This window comes from Crassostrea angulata, chromosome 2 (genome assembly GCF_025612915.1).
Source record: "Crassostrea angulata isolate pt1a10 chromosome 2, ASM2561291v2, whole genome shotgun sequence".
NCBI classification, from domain to species: Eukaryota; Metazoa; Mollusca; class Bivalvia; order Ostreida; family Ostreidae; genus Magallana; species Magallana angulata.
The window spans coordinates 40,323,389-40,344,181 of NC_069112.1; the positions used below are offsets into that span (position 1 = coordinate 40,323,389).

A 20,793-nucleotide genomic window follows, 5' to 3' on the forward strand; every position below is an offset into this window, starting at 1 on the left:
ATTCCCATTTATTTAGTAAATGACTAAAACATATAATCAAAACAGGGGGTCATTCATGAATATGTAATATAGTTATAATACATGCAGTGCTGAATGCAATCATGAACCCCTATTATACACACAGATATGAAAAAAAAAACATATACACAAAACACAAGATAGGGGCGAAAAGACTGAAAAGATTATGCAACAGATATACACAAACACATGACACCCCCCCCCCCCTGTAAGCACATAAAAAAAACGAGCAAGAAAAAACTCCCATGCCCACAAAAATGGTGCGGGGGGGGGGGACACCAAACAGGCCATTTTTTTTAAACAGAATTAAGGGATCTCAAATACTAATAAACCGAATAGAATATATTACGTTAGAAAATAAAACATAGAGAAGAAAAAATGCATCGTTTTTATTTCTGCATTGACTAAGAACACTTATTTCATATTGAGGAGAAACATTTACATTTAAGTTCCAGTCTATATCTATCATATTATTTGTCTGGTATAACTAGCAATGTGGAACTGGGCAGAAGTCATATCGTTGGGTGTCATTTGTCGTATAACACCAAGGACCGTTGTCCTCGTCTGGGTTTCGACAATAGTTTTCATGATCAGCCAGCTCATCAAACTGGTGTTTGTGTGGTGTTTGGGAATCCCAGCGCTGACACGGGATTCCTGTTTTTGTCACGTTTATAGTCCCGAAGTATTTTTTGCCCTTAGGGTCATTCTTTCGAACGCATTCCAATGGACATGTCACTGTAGGGAGGAAAAACAAAACACATTCAAAATGCAATATCAATGTAAGTAAAAAAAAACCATCGGAAACTATGTGATATAATTTATCCTCTATTGTATCGCTGGATCTAATTTGATCGGCTTTAAGAGTCAAAGTATTTTAACGTCAAATCAAAAGAAATGCGTAGGTCTCCATTGTTGAAGTGGTGTATACTTATAAAAAGATATTACAAGTACATATGGTAATCGCTCCCGTTTTGACGTTAACAAGTAAAAAACACAAAACTAAATATTACAGAATAATACGATAACAACAAGACGTTTACCACAATAAGGGATATTGCAGAGCTCCCATCGCTTGGACGGATCCATAGTGTAGCACCAAGGAGCGGGCTCATTATCCACTGTCCTGCAATAGTTTTCTTGAAGACTGGTGAACCTGTGATTATGTGGAGTCTGAGAATTCCATGCTTGACAGATTTTCCCAGATTTCGTGACGCTGACCTTTCCTGTATATTCATAGCCTGATTTGGATCTTTTACATTCTTCTTCAACAAGACCTATAAGGATAAAGTATATATATATATATATATATATATATATATATATATATATATATATATATATATATATATATATATATATATATATATATATCCAAAAAAATATTGCAGTGTCCGGTTTTATGTTAAGAAAATTATAAAAATGAAAGACAACACAGAATAAATCGTTAGCGCTTTCATTAAATGTTCTGGATCCGGTTGCACGAACGTTAGTTAAATTTAACTAGCCGTTTACTTGACGTTAACGTGACGTTAAAATTAACGGCGAGTTAAATGAGTTGCACGTACGTTAACTAATAGTTAAAGCTTAGTTTATTATCTAATTTAACTTACATATTTAACTGAGGTTACCTAGGTACATTAAATATTTAATTGAACATTAAAATCAAAATGGCGGATCTATTGTTATTTGGGAACGTGTTTGTGGAGAAGAAAAAAAGAAACTACAGAGAGAGAATAGAAATGACAGACTTGAGCGACACGCAAATCCGATCCCGATTTCGATTTCGCCGAGATTCGATTACGTTTATTTCGGACATAGTGCGTAATGATCTGCAAAGAGCAACAACACGAAGCCAGTCCATATCGGTGGAAATGCAGGTACTTGTTATCAGAATACACATTCATAAAATTAAAACAACATTTATCACAAAATAATCATTACACTGTCATATATATATAAACACATACTGGATCAATTACTATAAAAAATATAAAATGCTAAGTTACATGCAAAGTGAGGTTTTATGCTTTGTATATTATATACCTATAAATTTGACGCATCGGGCCGAGAAATACATATCTCTTTTTACCCTTGGTAAACTGTTTATTAAATTGGTTATGAAATGAAAATTGTAGATCTTAAATTATACATATTATCAATGCAAACTACTAGAAAGAAAAGATGAAAACGTTAGCAAATATGAACGCTGTAAAATGACGTCATTTTTTATACATTGATTATGACGTCAGTACTTTATAAATACAAGGAATGCTAATATCGATGATCGGAGTACCATGTGCCCCCTCTAAATCTTTTCAAAAACACGTGAAAAAATACATGTAACATAAAATTATATCAAACCTTGCAGGTTATGCTGGCTCTACGTTTTTATGCCTCTGGTAGCTTTTTGGAAGTTATCGGAGATACCATGGGTTTGATAAAAGTACAGTCAGCAGGGCTATCGACGATGTTACTAATGCACTCATTGCAAAGAAAGATAGATTTATAAAATGGCCTAATCATGAGGAAATTTTGAAATCCAAGCAAAATTTCTTTTCACGGGGTGGATTTCCAGGAGTAATTGGCTGTATAGATGGAACTCATGTCCGAATACAAGCACCTTTGGAAGATGAGGCCGTGTATGTGAACAGGAAGGGGTTTCATTCCATCAATGTACAGGCCATTTGTGACCATGAAGGTACTTACTATAATATAGTCTACATATATTATCTCATTACAAATTGGTTAAATAGAGAGTATATTAAACCCAGATAGAAAACCTATCATAATTTTTCATAACACCTTCAACAGGGAAATTCATTAACATTGATGCTCAGTGGCCTGGCAGTACCCACGATAGTCACGTATTTCGGACATCCGAGGTGTGTACCTTCTTGGAAGAAAACCACCGTGGTGTCGAAGATGGCTACCTCATTGGTGACAGTGGCTATGCGTGTTCTAGGTTTTTAATTACGCCTTATCTACATCCTGCAAACCTGTCAGAGGAAGCATTTAATACGGCTCATTGCCGTACACGCAACGCTGTAGAGAGAGTCTTTGGTTGGTGGAAAAGAAGGTTCTACGTCTTGCATAGCGAAATCAAGATGAAGCCTGCAAAAGTCTGTAAAATAATTGGTACCTGTGCCATTCTGCACAACATCGCCATATCTCTTAAGGAAGAGATGGATGATGAGGACGAAGAAGACGTGAACGCCGCTGTTCATTTGGCTTATCGGGGACCAGAAGACGGAAGAGCAATGAGGAACTTTATAACCAGGACCTACTTCTAAAATGAATGCATAACAAAAATAAATTTTGAGAACCGTTCATATTATTTATGTAATGATTTAAAACTGCAATTGTTTTATAAGTAGTACATGCATGCTTTTTTTCATTCGTCAGTTATGGCTTGTAGTGCTAGCAAAGCATTTTCATTCTGAGTTACAGTCTGCTTCAGGCTTTCGATCTGCAGCGCCAGCTTCGAATTCTGTAATTCCATATTCTGCTTCTCGAGGTCCGCCCGTTCGAGGTCCTTCTGTAGCTTCATGTTCTGCAGTTCGATGTTTTTTTTCTGACAGCATAGAACCTTGAGAATGATCATTTTCTATATAACATACGACAATGAAGTATGTGTCGTTTACTGCTGATCTCTTTTAAGTGTTAATAAATATATCATTTCTTATCCAGCAAATTAAAATCAGTAAACTACATGTGAGAAGTACAATTTCCAACGACAGTATGAAACCAGGATAAATGCACAATGCTTATTTTTTTTACCTCATACTGCATCTTCTGAAGCTGTTCAAATGAGATCTTTCTTCGTTTTATCTGCACATGAGAAGTAGTTTTATTTCCTTCGCTATAATTTTAAAAAGCAAAGAAAAAAGTAAGTGAATTAGCTATTATATAATTAGTGCCTGTTTGGGAGGGTAACAGTTGAAATTGACACCCCGAGAAAATTGAACACCCCGAGAAAACCATTGTCAACCGACGCGAAGCGGAGGTTGACAATGGTTTTCGAGGGGTGTCAATTTCAACTGTTATCCTCCCAAACAGGCACTATTTATTTTGTTATACTGAATGTCTTAATTTTAAAGAAAATTTTACAGCTTTTATATAGGAATAACGTGAATTCTACAGCGAACCGTACGCGCATAATTTTCGCGCATGTAACATTTTTTCATGTTACCCGTTGCTAAGTGCGTTGCTAACGCTGAGGGTAATAGAAACTATTATTAACTGCGTCTTAACCAATCAGATTTCAGCATTTAACATGAAAGTATAACAATAATATATATACATATATATGTATAAAAATCTGTATCATCAACCGATTGCATGGTTACTCAATTCACTTACTGGTTAACCTATTAGGAATTTACATGACAAGACAACAGATTCTAATTAAAGTTGGAATTGTAAAACCGCTCCTCTATATATACAATATACTATATATTAGCGTACGAGCGGTTTTCTAAGTCTAATCTTAATTAGACTGAAGTTAACGTAGTCTTATAAAATTATGTACATACACATGTAAATGAACTATATACGCAGCATTCAAGTTGCACAATACCTTGCAATGTTTGGTTCACTCGTGCATGCAGACTCAGCTGCCTGTTCCGCTACTTCCTCCGTGCTAGGTGCCGTTGCCTTTAGGCTGAAATCGAGGGTAGAACAAGTGGACTCGAAGGTAGAACTGCTGGGCGAAGGGGATTTGGGAGAGAAGGGCATCTCTGCTATAGCAAACACATTAGATTAAAATCAACACATATATAATTATATCTTATTCGATTGTGTGTTTACCTCACTTTTTTTTTGTTCATGATACACTTTGCCTATCTATACCGATACAGTCCAATTAGAAGGGGGAAAATCTATGCATAAAACGTACAATTTTAAATTGTTTAAAACATTACTTGGATAGGTAGGGGAGACGATCAAACCCATCGGAGGTAGACTTCATTTCACTTCATGAGAGAGAGAGAGAGAGAGAGTAGTTCTCATTACTCAAAAACAAAAACAAAAAGCGGGAGTCTATAATTTGGTCCACTACCGAAGGCCGAGTATAATTGGAGTGCGTGCAACTTTGCAGACCTTTTCTTTCCATGCTGCCGTTTGTGCAAAGTAAAATTTCATTAGTACTGTGTTTTTAATCAAAATAAACATCATCGGTACCATACATGCCTTATATTTTTTTAAAGACCTAAATCATAAATCGGGTGAAATCACTTTATATATTTTTTTTTTAACCGGAGTTAATAAAAAATAAGAGATGAAGAGGGATGGGGCGCTGAAAAATTACATTTATATGCAATGTTAATTCTAGAACAAAATTTTAAACATTTTTTTTCTAAAATTCCATCTGGTGACTTTTTACAGTAGTTTTCATGCATGTTAAAGAACAAACAGAACCTTTGGACAGAAATGCAAAAAATAGTCATTTATTTGGAGATGATAGTAATGCTTATTCGACTGAGTTCGAGTTGAGAAATTGTATTGAAGACTTTAGTGTACCCCCCCCCCCCCCAAAAAAAAAGAAAACTCCTGATACTCCTTTCTTCACATTTTCTGTCTTCTTCCTCAGAGCATTTCCTACTTCCAACAGACATTCTGTATTGAAACTGATTTTTAACCGCGTTTGTTAAATTGGTTTGTTAAATTGGACACCGCTCATCGACTGTCATCGTCAACACTTTCACATGGATGTCTATTACCGCACGGACTTTATTTCTTAACCATTTTTGGTCACAAATGAATGCATTCAAACAACATATATTGTTTGTACAGGCACAGGCGATAAATGAAATAAAGAGTTCAAGGAGTGCAATATACATTATAAAATACCTTTTATTCCTTGAGTTGAGTGTATAATTTTATTAATAAATAGTATTAAATAATATCAATGTTTCAATCACCCAATTTTATCATAATTATAGTTTAGACAGCTCAATTTAGCAATACCCCCACCCACTTTTTACTCTTTATACTATCGAAAAGGTTAGGTATACGCAAAATGAATATGGCTAGCATCCGCACAAGTATAGAAAAAAATCTTGACATATGAACGCATGTAAATAGATAAAAATAAGGAAAATTGGTAAATTCAAATGGAGCGTGTCTTAATAAATGTCTCAAAATTTCTTACACTTAGGCTAATTTTGCGAAAGGAATTTGATATATCTTTTGATTGTCATTATAGTCAGATTTTATGACAATCGATAAATTTCATTGTTCTATATAAATTTGATAGTTTTGTGAAATCCAGCTCTGATTGATTAAGAATTTGACTTCAGAAATACTACGCTTATGTCCTTTCCGATATATTTCATTTTATCAAATAAAATATACAACATGAATACTTTGTCATGTTGTATATCTTATTTGATGAAATGAAATATATCGGAAAGGACAGATAACTATATTTATTAACAGTATATGTGTTTAATTAAATGTATACAAGTTAAATTGTTTAGTGTATAATATTAGTAGAGGAATTTTTAGTCATAGTTTGTTTGATAAAGTAGAGTAGATGTTTTGTTTTATTGATCTCAATATCAATATTTTGTTCAGGTTTACAGTTTACAGCAAGAGACCCTATACACATGTATTGCCTTTTGCATGGGAAACACCTTTTTTATGCCCACTTGTGACGTCATATTTGTATTTAAATAAGCATTTTGATGTATCAAGGCTATGCAATCCGGAATTTGAATGGGTATCCAAAATGGTTCCAAATCAACTGTTGGTATATGAAAGGATAAGGATACTTATTCGTAATGCGGATCCAGTGACATTTAAGACACATTTGAATATTTCAATCGGTAGTATACCACATTCGGAGCCTGTGATCATGTATGCAGCGACAATGTAAGACTTTCATTTTTATTTGTCTATTATACATATTGTACATAAGCCTATAATTCATAGTGTACATGTGATTTGATTTGTAAGTAATGAATCATTGCATTGATAAAACAGTATATAAAGACGGAGAAAATCACATCATTATATCTGAAACAATTCAGCCTGAATCTCTATAGAGTGTTTATAATATGACGTCATCAATCTGTTCGCATTGCAAGCCGACAATGTAAACAATCAACCAAGCGTTGATTAATTGGGAAATGTTTAATTACTACACTATAAGAATTTGAGTACACATAGAATTTTATTATTTCTAGTTGATTCTGAACTAAGAACAAGTTTCCTGTCCATCTAAAATTTTAAAATAAATATATACTGTACCTGATGTGGTTGGCATTGATGACTCGACCCCCCCCCCCCCCCCCCAGCAATTCCGCAGAAATTAGGTCTATCCTTCATAAGGTCGATAATCTTCTCCTCAGCGGCAGTTGGGGGTTTTAGCGGAGGACCTCCGCCCGTTTTTCTCGCATGTTTGCGGGACTCAGTGAAGGTCTTTTTTGCCCCCTGCTGCAGGTTACCCCACTTGAACTTAACCTGCTCTACCGATCTGCGTTGAACGCCCACTGCATTAACTAAATCGGTTACCTCCGCCCATTTCGCAGTACAGTTAAGGCGGTCAATAAAAATATGGGCGAATTTTTGTGATGAAAACACGTATATTTTAGTTAAACTGGCATGTCCTTTTTAAAATCAATAACAGTCACTCAAATGCAATATATTTCTAAAATATATATATAACAGTACAATATTTTATGTTCATAGTGGTCACGTGATATGGCAGTCGCATGGTACAAGCAGATGTATTTGTGGTTTTGAGGTCATTTAAAAAATTCAATATTGCAAGGGCATAATCATGTCAAAATTCACAACTGAATTATGAAATAACTTGATGTTATATCGTAGATTTTGAAAAACGGTGCGAACTTTTTAAGATAAGAATATTTGTTAGTAGAAACCGTAATTTATAATGCATATGTTGAATAATTTTGAAGGTCACAGGGTTAATTTCATTAAGAAACAATTAATTTGTAAAATTTTACAAGGATCGTAGAAGTTTTTAAGTTACATAGCATATTTCAAATTCACATGTAAAAGTTTGTCGGGATCAGGTAAGTGTATGCCCTTGCAATTAAGTGATTTATTTAGGTACTCAGATTTTAGATATACGATATTTTATACAAAACCGAGGTGGCTTTTTATACGATGCATACTTTTAACAAAATGAAAATAAGACTATATAGGTAGCATTCTACTACTAATAATTTTAAACAAAATATTCATTTATACTTTTCCGTTAATGTATGACATTTATTTTTCTTCGCTATAAAACTGCACGATAGCCTTCAATGATTTAACTTAATGCGTCATTTTGAAGCATATGACGTCATATTTTGCAGTACAGCGAGAACGACATCTCGCTTATTTTTCAGTGTGTACGATATAACGGACATCACAATTGTAAGTAATAGCATTTGTTGTTTTTAATTAAAAGATTAGTATAAGTTAATTTTACTAATAAATAGATTAATAAGTACTTTCGAGGTTTGTAATATACTGTGATGTCATAATGCACATTTCCCGTACTTTTTGTCTGAACGGAGTTTATTGACAGCCTTAACTGTGCTGCGTTGCTATTCTTTTTGGCATTGGTAATTAAATTACTCTGCTTTGCCTTGAGTATTTCCTCATTTTTTTCGACGAAATCAGTAAGAATTGTGATTTCGGCCAAGGACCAGTTACTACTTCGTTCTCTTTTGACTGCGACAGCCATTTTTACTACCGTAGGTAAGGTAACACGCGCGTGCAGACGATTTTAACACAGAGTTAGCTAATAAACATCAAGTAAATCTGAGTTAGCTAATTTATTTTTAATTTATTTTCGAACAACAAAAATTTAACTGACAGTTAGCTAACTTGCCGTTAAATATTTAACGGCAAGTTACGGCACTAACTAGCCGTTAATTTAACTAACGTCCGTGCAACCGGATCCAGACGTTTTAAAAATAACAATAACGTTACTTGGTGACGTCTACAATACAATGACGTCAATGTTATAGTTATAGTTGTAGAGGGATATTGCTGCGTAATCTATATCGTCATTTAATGAAATATATTATAGCATTGAATCATGATTTTTTGAAGTATACACTCTCATAAGTGCAGCGGTGTGTGCAGACAAATTGAGTAACGCGCGTTAGCGCGTTATGAAAATTTGTATGCACACACCGCTGCAGTTATGAGAGTGTATACTTCAAAAAATCATGATTTAATGCTTATATTTACATTTTTTAACTTCTTGCCTTGTCTGCAAATGTTGTTCATACCTTAAAATTCCTATCTTATCCTAAGGGTAAGTTAATATTAATGGAAGAGCCACAGTAACAGCCACAAGCGTGAACTTTGATTTTCGCTTGTGACGTTGCAGTTTACAGCGTTAAACGCTTGTGACGTCATAATAAAACTCGTCAATTTGACCTTTGACTACTTGTTGCATTTAGAGGCATTTGAAGATTACAGAATTTAATGGAAAAACACAGTAGAATGTAAATATATATATATATATATATATATATATATATATATATATATATATATATATATATATATATATATATATATATATATATATATATACAATACAGATAAAGTTTAATTATTGCAGTCTGTAGAGGAAAGGTTTTAAAGTTTGTGTAAAATGTTTTTCTTTTTCTGTTCTTTCTGTTGCACTATCTGTAAAAAAAAACTTTATAAAAAGGAAACGCTTTAAATTCCCTGCGTCCGCATACATCAATGTACTCGCTGAATTTTATTTTCCAGTACTGTGGGTCATTTATCTGCTGTTTGTGCACCCAGATTCTTGTTCTTAATGTATTCCCTGTTTCGCCGATATAAAATCTGTTTTAACAATCACATATAATGGTACATGTATATATTAATATATATATAGCTGACCGCACGAAACAAAATACCATCATAATATTCTCTGTCGACTGAGGTAAAACACCTGTAGAAACAAAACAAATGATGGCGGAAACAGGAAAACATCGAAATAGTTCAAATTTACTTATCTACTAGTGATGCAAGCTTTTTTTAATGGAGCGTGCGATTGTACTCTCTGGTCAGACTAGCACTGTGAATGTGGCAAATCACTCAACAGTAAACCCAGGGCTACGACGTAATTAGAACGTTGTTACAACACAAGGTCAGACTGCGCCATGCAGCCTAAATAGGCAATATATATATAATGATAACTCCAGAACAAAAAGTACATTGCTTTGATTCTTATAAACATACAATATTATGCTCTATATTAAAATATGATGATACTTTACTGATTATTCCGTCGCTGTTCTGAATAAAATTACATATGTCTACAAACTTTTTGGACAACCCTCGTATATATGATATCCACTCTATATTGATTTTAGCATTGATGACACAGAAAACCAATTATCAATGCAGGATACGGAAACAGTAAGATGTTTACCACAATAAGGAATGTTGCAGATCTCCCAGCGCTTCTTCGGATCTTCAGTGTAGCACCAAGGGGCGGGCTCACCATCCGGGTTCCTGCAATAGTTTTCTGGGAGATTGGTGAAGTCTTTGTGTTCATGCGGAGTTTGGGAATTCCATGCTTGGCAGGTTCTGTTAGATTCTGTGACGCTAACCTTCCCTGTATATTCGTATCCTAAACTAGATCTTTTACATTCTTCTTCACCAAGACCTAAAAGGTTAAATACATATATGTATTGAATCTCGAATTTGAAATCCCGTATTTTGAATGTCGAATCCCGAATGGATGCCTTTGTACTTTTGAGCTTTGTAATTGGTTCACTTTTCAGGGCTTGTATTTTAACACTGTATATCTAGTGTTTTATCTTCTTTTCTGAGCTGCTCTCGCTGGAACAGTCGCACCGTTAATTATTCATTACTGGATTTATTGCATTTCTTTGTATTGCACATTTTGATAAGTATGCTGACCTATTTTGAAAGCTGTTTTCCTATTGTATTCATTGTCTTCATCTTTAAAGGGCCAAATCGCTCACCTGCGCCATACTAGACATACTAAAATCAGCTCTATAGAGTCATAGACCAAAAAAACCCTAAATTTTGTCATATACATGTCATTGATCCTGTATAAAAAGATATCCCCTCCATATTCTTAAAATTTATCACTGAGCCCCATTTAAACAGGATGATTTTACAGTTTAACCACATATTGAGATTTGCGGTTCTCGAGCCATTGTTCATACATGGATATTAATCCTTCAACAGAATTTGAATCGCTTGTAAGTTGTAAGGCCCAAGAATATTGCGGGCCCAGAGTCTAAACAATTTTTAAGAATTAACAGTATGTCAAAATGCTTGCATATAAGTTAAACCATACTTAACAACACCTGAGTTTTTGTGATTTAATTTCTTCCTTTGTTGCCTAACCCTACTCCTATAGATTATGAGTTTGACAAATTTTGATCTACACTATCTGTACTGACTAAACTTACAGTTTTTCTAAGCAAATTGTGTCTAAGAGGATGATTTTTAAAGATTTTTAAGATGTAAAAATTAGACCTCCTCCTTCACTCTACCCCTACGGATCATGATTTGCCAAATCTGAATTTACACTACCTGAGGATGCTATCACACGGGTTTTAATTTTTTTGACCACATGGTTCTTAAAAAGAAGATTTTTGAAATATACCGAGAAATGTTCGATGATTTTAAAATTTTTCCCATCGAAAGAGGGAATGACCCATCATTTGAACAAATTCAATTTCCTTTTACTTAAGGATGCTTTGTGTCAAGTATTGTTGAGTTCTGCGCAGTGGTTCTGGAGAAATAGTGGAAAATGTAAAAAAAAAAAGTTTACAGACAGACAGACGGACGGACAGAACCCGGTGGAAAAGTGATCAGACAAGCTAAATTGAGCTTTCAGCTCAGGTGAGCTAAAAAAAAGATTAATGTTTCGTTGGGGCTTATCTGTTTTATCAAAGTCATTTGTTTCCATCGGAAACCTGTACCAAAGCCTGGTCCCGAAACTGATATTAGAAATAAAATCCTCCGTGGTTTTTTTGTTTATCTCTCTCTCTCAGTTATTTCAATAACACAAGTAAAACCAAAGAAAAAAAATTAAATCACAGGTTTTCATTTTGCATACGTAAAAACACTCCCGCCCTTCATGATAAGGACCAAGGGGGCTCTAAAGTTTTCAAATAATAACTTTTAATCATAAAATATTTTGTAATACGTTACTGAAGCAAGTATTTTTACCATGATGATATTAACTTACACAGTTCAATTGTTTACTCCCTTGTTTTGTCATAAAGGGTCACAAAGGGCGAAAAACAATCTTTAAGCAAGTCCTTAAAGGTGGCTTAAAGGTGGCGTAACGGTGGCTTAAATGAGATACAATCTTTAAGCCACCTTTAAGTCACCTTTAAGCTGAGCTTATAGGTCCTTAATGTCCAAACTTCTTTAAGTCACATTTAAGCCATCTTTAAGCTACCTTTAAGCATCTTTAAGTGGCATTTACGCTCCCTTTAAGTTGTCTTTAAACCATCTTTAAGTTCCCTTTAAGTCAGGTTTGATCAAACTGAACAATAAAAACATATATTAAATGCAAAAGCTCTTTTATAGGGAGGGGAGGGGGTGATCCGCGTGATGATATAATTTCCAAGGAAGGGGAGGGGATGTTCCAGGCGGTTTTATTTTTCGTGCCATTAAACACATATCGCTATCATCAACACCGCTCCGATGGACACAGATTGCCGTTATAAAATTCTTTATAATTTTTTTTTTTCAAAATTATTCAACATTATTGTAGGGGTGAGCGCAGTCTCTGTATCTAAATTTGTGTATGAAATTATATTTAATTATGTTAGTTTCCTATTATGAATTAATCGGTGAAACTCTCTCTCTCTCTCTCTCTCTCTCTCTCTCTCTCTCTCTCTCTCTCTCTCTCTCTCTCTCTCTTAGTTCATCCATCTTAAACAAAATAAAGATAATGAACCAAAACTGCATTATTTAATTTAATAATCAGTTGAAGGTATGCATTTTTTTCAATTTTAATTATTTCTAGGTCTAATTCTAGATCTGCTAGATACATATTAAAGATGAAAATACTCTCAACTGCCTTTGTTATATCGGGCAGGATATTACTGCTTTGTTTGTCTAGACATAGTTTTGTTCGTTTGTGTATATCTAATTAGAGTCTATTGTTTGTCCAACTTAAGAAAAACCCCGGAACTAACACATAATACACAAGATATACACAACAGTTGTGTCTTTACCCAGGTGCATGTTTGTGTATATCTAATTAGAGTCTATTGTTTGTCCAACGTACGAAAACCCCTAGAACTAACACAAAATATACAAGATATACACAACAGATGTGTCGTGTGCCCAGGTGCAAGTCAGTGTTAGAATTATTTCCCAACTCTGTGTTTTAAAATGTTACGTCTACAAATTAAAGATACATGTATGTAAGAGTAAAATCTAGAGGCTAATTAATTTCTGTACCGGTGATCATAAATAGGGGTTAATTGTTTAAATATATGTAAAAGAGTAAATATGCCACATACCCGGCCTGGTACATCATACAATTGTATGTACAAGTATATGTATACATCATTTGCAATTGCCACATGCAGTAAATACGTCACCCGTTATTGGTAATATTGTTTGTTATAGAATTGATAGTCTAAAAATCATGTATACAAGTAAATGTTTAAACATACTGGAACGGCGCCGTGATCATGAAAACAGGGAAAATTGCGTAGAACTAATACCCTAATAGTTTCAATGCATTTAATAAAAGAAATTTCATTTAGCTGTGAATTAGATGAACGTTTATCTACTCGGTTTAAATTTATTTCCTAAATAAGCCTAACGGTTTTCATAATGGTATAATGTATTTTTTTCATTGAAAACCAAGTTCCGTATTTCATTCTAAATATATGCATGCATGTAATTTATAAATTAGATATGATTGATTGTTACAATTTGAATGGAAGTCAAAATCTTTACAAGCAAAAAATACACATATATATGAATAGGTGAGCTAAAAAGTACATCATTTATGTACATGTATATAATTAATTTAATTGTAATAAAAGTGTGGATATGGTGGTGGGGAAATGACCCAAAAATCAATTTTCTAAGCGTTAACTTAAGGGAAATTTTGGCTGAGAGAAAGGGGGGCATTGCTCCCACTGGACCATCTAAAAGGTACTGTTAGCAAGCTCACAAATGATATCCCGCTAAGAAAGAAGTCATTACTCACGTATTTCACTATTAGAGAATAATAAATGGTTATTTTTCTTTAGTGAGTCAGACAAGGCAGGGTATATTTACAGGTCACAAGTAATCTTTATGTCAAACTCTAGCTTTTACTCATTTCCATTAATACAAGCTATGACACATGTTTAATATGACCTTGAACTTGCGCAACTGACCCTGGGGTAAGTTCATGACACATTACCGGTCATCAGGAATCTTTACATGAAATAGAAACTCCCAATGTTTCTCCGTAAATGACTTAGGAACAAATCATTACACACCCTCAGGTCATAAGCAATCTTTGTGTGAAGTAAGAAATTCCAAAGTGGACCGGAAACAAATTTTGCACTTTTCCTGCCAGTGACCTTTACTTTGTCCAAATGACCTTGGGTTTAGGTCATGACGCTTCGTCAGGTAATGAGTAATATTTGTATGAAGTAAGAACACTTCCAATGTTTCTCCATCAGAAAGATATAGACCGGACACGACGTACGGACGGACAAGGTGATTTTTACTTACCCCCCCCCCCCCCCTCAATTTTTTTTCGTGGGGTATAAAAATCATTTTCGCCCTTTTTGTGCGGCACAAAAAAAGACCTTTATTTTTTCAATTATTTCTATCATATCACATATAAATATACATGCAAATGTATGATTTGTATGCACATTTGAGTTCTTCTCATCATCGTCGGAAAGGATAAGAAACCCTTGGGGTCCAATAATGTCTTTTCATGGGCATTTGTCAATTTGCATCACTAAATGATATCCAAGCGGTAAGCTATCAAAGCTTTTGAGATGTTACATGTAGATATTGAATTTCTATAGATTTAAATTTAAGGTTAGGAAAAACAACACCTTTTTTATACAGTAAAAAAAAAAATCTAAAATAGCTTTATATACGCGTAAACATGAATAAGAAGATGTAGCAAAAGCTATAAAGACTTTTTTCTTCTGTTCTAGACTTTTTCAGAGTTAACAAGCTACAAGTTAACAATCTCCCATTTTGACAAGCTAGATTAACAATAAAATATTCAGCTGAATTTTAGGTCACTTAATCTGCATTACAACCTCATACTACACAACTTCAATGATTTTTTTTTATCAATGTGCATATTACAATAAGTAAAATCCCCAAGAACAAATATCTTTGGCAATTAAATGCAGACATTTTTGGGAGGCAGAAAAGTCGCTATATTATAGTCTGCAAGTCAATTGAACTACTACAATTATTTAAAAGAAATAAGAAACTGTCGACACTTGCAGTACTCTGATGATTTAATGACGATCGATCGACTTTATTGCTTAATGTAGTCGTATATCATTACTTCTAATCCTGAGAACAAATTTTATTTAATCTTTGACTTAAAACTGTTAACTTATAAAACCAGAGACATAAATAACTTATTAAGTTATTTATGTCTCTGATAATATATATTTTATTCTGTTCTTAACTATAGAACTTTAGCGTGTTCAACAGGTTAGTTTTTTAGCCACATTCTCAGATTACGATATCGCACCTTTAATGTGAGGTTTATGGTGGCATATCTCTGCCCCTTGTGTGCAAGTTATTTTTCTATCAAATATGTCGACATGCAAGATAAATATGTTGACATGCAAGATAAATATGTTAACATGCAACATAACTATGTTGACATGCAAGAAAATTACAATCAGATAAGAATTATACAAAATCTTAAAAAATCTTAAATATCGCCCACCTGTGACATCCAGGGATGCTAGATGCTACCTTTTTTTGTCGACATGCAACTTATTTATGTTAACATGCAAGATAAATATGCTGACATGCAACTTATATAAATGTCAAAATGCAACTTATTTATGTCGACATGCAACTTATTTATGTCGACATGCAACTTAGTTATGTCAACATGCAACTTAGTTATGTTGACATGCGAGATAAATGAGTTGACATGCAACTTAGTTATGTTTACATGCGAGATAAATATGTTGACATGCAACTTATAAGTTGTATGTCAACATAACTAAGTTGCATGTCGACATAAATATGTTGCATGTCAACATATTTATCATGCATGTTAACATTACTAAGTTGCATGTCGACATAAAGAAGTTGCATGTCGACATAAAGAAGTTGAATGTTAATTAACATAAATAAGTTGCATGTTGACATCAAGAGGTAGCGTATCTAGCATCTTGGATGTCACATGTTGACGATATTTGAGATTTTTAAACTCTTATTCTATTGCAGTTTTCTTGCATGTCAACATAGTTATGTTGCATGTTGACATAACTATCTTGCATGTCAACATCTTTATCTTGCATGTCGACATAATTAATAGAAAAATTACTTGCACACAAGGGGCAGAGATATGCCACGATAGAGGTTGATTGACATCGAATATTTAGACACTTATTGTTTAACAACTAACCGCTGCAGGGAAACCAAATGTTACTTAATTATTTATCAATTGCTGATCTGCAGCCCGGGGGCAATATTCTGAGCTATGTGCGCTGACGCGACACGAGATTTCCGGTCGCACGTGGAGCGGATTGACTTAGCATAGACTGACCGAATAAACACACGGGTGGGAAAGTGACATACATTGAGGAGAAAAATGTACACATGTTAAGTAGTCGCCAAAAATAGGTCTTCGCCACATTTTGAACAAAAAATAAAGCCCTTGCACTGTGATCATGAAACCGATAAAATCTAAACAAATCTTGTTTAAAAACTCATGTGAACATTCTAAAAATAATCACTAAATCCCTCAATTCTGGACAATTAGTTTATCGTGGCAGCCTCTACCGCCAATCGCAACTTCTCGGGCCTTTCCGGCAAGCTCGGAAAAACACTTCGAATGTATTACCTTGGCGTCCATGACAAACCCCATTTTTATAAAACTTGATATAATTTCAACACATTTTATGATCTGTTGAGATGTGAGCTATACTTCATTAAAGGTATCAATATACACTAAAATATAACACAGAAACGACATCCAAGACTTCTTGCCGATACTTATTTTAATTGGAAGCGACTCCATTTTGTATAAAATTCTAACATCCGGTGATGTTAATACATTCGAGGTGTTTTTCCAAACTTTTATGTGCAACCTTATGAAGACGTCAACTACTTTCTACGATATCTATAAAACCTCTCAGCAGTATTTAGCAGAAATATTGTGGGTAAATAAAAAAATCTTAAATTGAAACACAAGTCAATCTTACATGCACCGGTCATAATCTCGAATAAACAAATAGTTGGAATCGTACAAAATATCAATAAACATGCACGTGTGATAAAGTACATGTAGAAGAACACGAAGCTACCGCGGATCACTTGTCCACTCGCGCGGGATCCCCTTGGCTATGTTGTAGGGGTGATCATCATTTTAAGGTTTAATCTTTGTGGTTTTTCCTTGTTTATCTATAACATTATTAGAACATGTATAGTTTTTAGAACATTTTAGAATTACAAATTCACTATTGATTTATGTCTGATGATGTTTTTGATTTGGAATTATATCGCTTTTATCAATTTTTAGAGGGGCTTCTCAATTCACATTCATAATGTTTCATTAAATAAATTGAAGGTGAACAAACTTTAAGAACATAAAATTGAAACAGTTCTCGTATATATATCTTGTTATTAGATAACCGCTGACCTCTAGGTAGTGCAGATGCGACCGATTTCCTCGGCCGCGGATGAGGGATCGGATAACTTACATAAAGGTAAAACACACATAGAGAGCTCAGAACCCAGGAAGATTTACAATGTTTGCAGTATGATGACTAAACTCTAATCAATATAAGTGTTTTCCCCCTTTAATCCCACAGTTGATCTATCTGTCTGATACTGCTTCAGTTCGAGAATGGCATTGCTTTTATGATTAAACAGAACGATTTCTTATTGACACTCTATCGTTCAATTCAAATTAAGAAGAGTAAGCTTTAATGTCATTGTGTATGATTCTTGTGTTTGCGGCTAAATAAAATCACATATGACAGACGCGATTCTTGTGTATTAGATAACCGCTGAGCCCTAGGTAGTCCAGCCGCGACCTTGGCGATCGATTTTCTCGGCCGCGGGCGAGATGGGATATGTAATGACGCACACAACTAAGAATTTAGGTTGATTTGAAATGCTTGCAGTAAAATGACTGAAATCTATTTCATGGAAGTTATTTTTTTTAAATCTAGTTTATGTATCTTACTAGATAAGAAAAAGAACTTTTATATTTTCTCGTTTTTGTTTTTCTTAACGGTTGTCCACTATAGGACCTAAACAGAGGTGACTCCAAAAAAAAGGCTGTAAGAAAAACATGTACACGTATACTTTTTAGACACTTTTTCAAATAAATCAAAGCATCCCGTATATGCTGGTACACTTTCAGCTGTTTTTAAACTAAAGAGCTACATAACAAAAACACAACCAAAAATCAGCATTTTTTGAAACACAAATGACAACGTTCAAACTCTCTATTTTTAAGATTTGTGACTTTGTAACACATGCTGTTGGCGGTTTCAGAGCCTTTGCGTGCACACGAACGCCTATATTGTTGGGGAAAAGGGGAATTACTCAATTGTAACTACCAATTAGCTCTGAAAATTTGAACTTTATAGGACAACAAACAAGCAAGATATTTGAGTTTTAAAAAACGTCTAGAACAAAAAAAAGAATAAAAAGAATTACCAACAGAATCAGTACAAGGTCTTCCGTTGAAAAAAGTTGAATAAAGAGCTAGAAACAGTACGAAGTCATAATTTTTTGTTACATGGTCACTAAAGGAGTTCTAGGAACTGTCCCTAAAACATTCTTTTTCCAGATATCTCGAGAGCGACATACAGTTTAGGAATTCTTGTTGGACAAAATCTCTAATTAAACAACATTAAAAGGGGGCTTGTCCTTCAAATTAGTGACCTAGAGTACGCTATAATCTAATAAACAATGCCTTTTACTGTTGATTATTTTATAATACGTCATACTCATCCTAATGTTTTATTACCTATCAGAAACAATAATTTACTCTTTTTTTACGAGAAACATGTATGGGGTAAAGAAGCCAAAGGTCTGAACATTTGATACATGTATTCAATATCTCAAATTGGAGAAATGTTTTGAAAACCAATATTGAAGAGTAAAAATTCAAATTGATGTGCCTACATGTAACAATATACATACAGAACTTTTTTTGTGCATTGTCCCTAAAAGGAATTGCAAGAATGGCCCCTCTAACGTTCTTTTCCAGATATCTCGAAAACGCTACATATTTTCGTACACTTATTATACAAAATGTGTTGTATTTGATGCAATAGTAAAGGAGTTTGTCTATCCAATTAGGGACCGAAAAGACTCTAAGGTTTAAAAATTGTAGCTTTTAACTGTGGAATATATTCTTATACGTCGTATAAGCAACACTTGCTTCATTGTTCACAGTAACAATTTTTATTTGAGCAATACAATTGTTTAATCATATGCTGAGTATTTAGAGATTTTTAGAGGTCACGTAGATTTTCAGAGATCATGTAGGAGTCCAAAGTTTTGATCTTTGATATGTCAAAGTAGAGAAAAAATCTTGAATATTGAAATAAACTTGTTCTTCAATTAATGGCCGATTGACCCTTAAGTTGTGGTACTCAGAATGGTCTTGAGTGTTTCATTACTTTCTCTGATATTTAAGCAAAAAAGTAATGGCCATTAAAATAAATAATACAAACCATCTACAAATCATATTTGAATCTTGTTCTCGCTAAATATTGATATCTTATACTTGAACTCAATTGTTGGATATCATCTTACTGACACAATTATACATATTTTTTTTTTTACAAACTCGTCTCTCTCTCTCTCTCTCTCTCTCTCTCTCTCTCTCTCTCTCTCTCTCTCTCTCTCTATAAAAGTCAAAACAGGTACTTACGATACGAAAGGCTATTGTACAATTGCCATCCCATTTTAGTTACTGTCTTATTTAAGATATGACATGTATTATATGTGAGGCACAATCCTGCATCATGGTTAAAGCTAAAAGTCTTGCATCCAAAACCACAGAACATGGCACATCTTACAAGAGAGTCCGCGGGCTCGGTGTCAATTGGATCCAAAATAGACATTTTGTTTTCAAACACTGGTATGGCTTCATAATATTGCAGCACTAAGTTCGCTGAGGATAATGTAAAATGCAACAACAATCTCAATATATCAAATGCTCGGATTTTCATTTTTCGTAATTGATAGAATAAGTCCGTATGTCACAATGGCTTAACTTATGTATATATTTTTAAATGTTTCGAACTCACTTTGCTACCAGCTTTAGCATTTGAATTTGTGACTGAAAGACTTTTCGTTCTTCTTTTTAATGATAATGTAAATTGATGCTAAAATAAAGAATGTCATAGTATCGGATAAATGAATATTCATAAGTAACTAGAGTATTGCTCGTTCGAAAGGTCATAAATATTTCAAAAGCATTGAGACCTATTGAAAAGTATAACTGAGTGATATTGTTTATTCGCACCGAAGTCGATTTTTGTATTGAAAAGACAACGAAAAGCATTAATCGCTATCTTATTTTAACTTTCAAATAATTCATTA

The 20,793-nt window shown here is 33.9% G+C and overlaps 1 protein-coding gene and 2 pseudogenes across 1 annotated transcript; 1 reads left to right on the top strand and 2 right to left on the bottom strand.

Moving 5' to 3' along the window:
- Positions 1 to 349: 349 nt before the first annotated feature.
- LOC128170858 (plasminogen-like) lies at positions 350 to 20,420 on the bottom strand. The gene is made up of 4 exons (XM_052836611.1): positions 20,120 to 20,420; positions 10,433 to 10,669; positions 1,059 to 1,292; positions 350 to 753 (listed from the first exon to the last, which is right to left on the bottom strand). The coding sequence occupies exons 1-4, from the start codon at positions 20,418 to 20,420 to the stop codon at positions 506 to 508; spliced, it is 1,020 nt and encodes a 339-aa protein (XP_052692571.1). The 3' UTR covers positions 350 to 505.
- On the top strand, positions 2,390 to 3,371 carry LOC128170860 (putative nuclease HARBI1; annotated as a pseudogene).
- LOC128170861 (uncharacterized) lies at positions 3,322 to 8,716 on the bottom strand (annotated as a pseudogene).
- Positions 20,421 to 20,793: the final 373 nt, after the last annotated feature.

Bases quoted from the DNA above. Each gene is read 5' to 3' on its own strand.
- LOC128170858 (XM_052836611.1), bottom strand. From the start codon at position 20,420: ATGAAAATCCGAGCATTTGATATATTGAGATTGTTGTTGCATTTTACA. The intron at 10,670-20,119 runs GTAAGTACCTGT...TTAACCTTTTAG, and splicing joins GTACAATAGCCTTTCGTATC to GTCTTGGTGAAGAAGAATGT. The intron at 754-1,058 runs GTAAACGTCTTG...TCCTCCCTACAG, and splicing joins CTGCAATATCCCTTATTGTG to TGACATGTCCATTGGAATGC.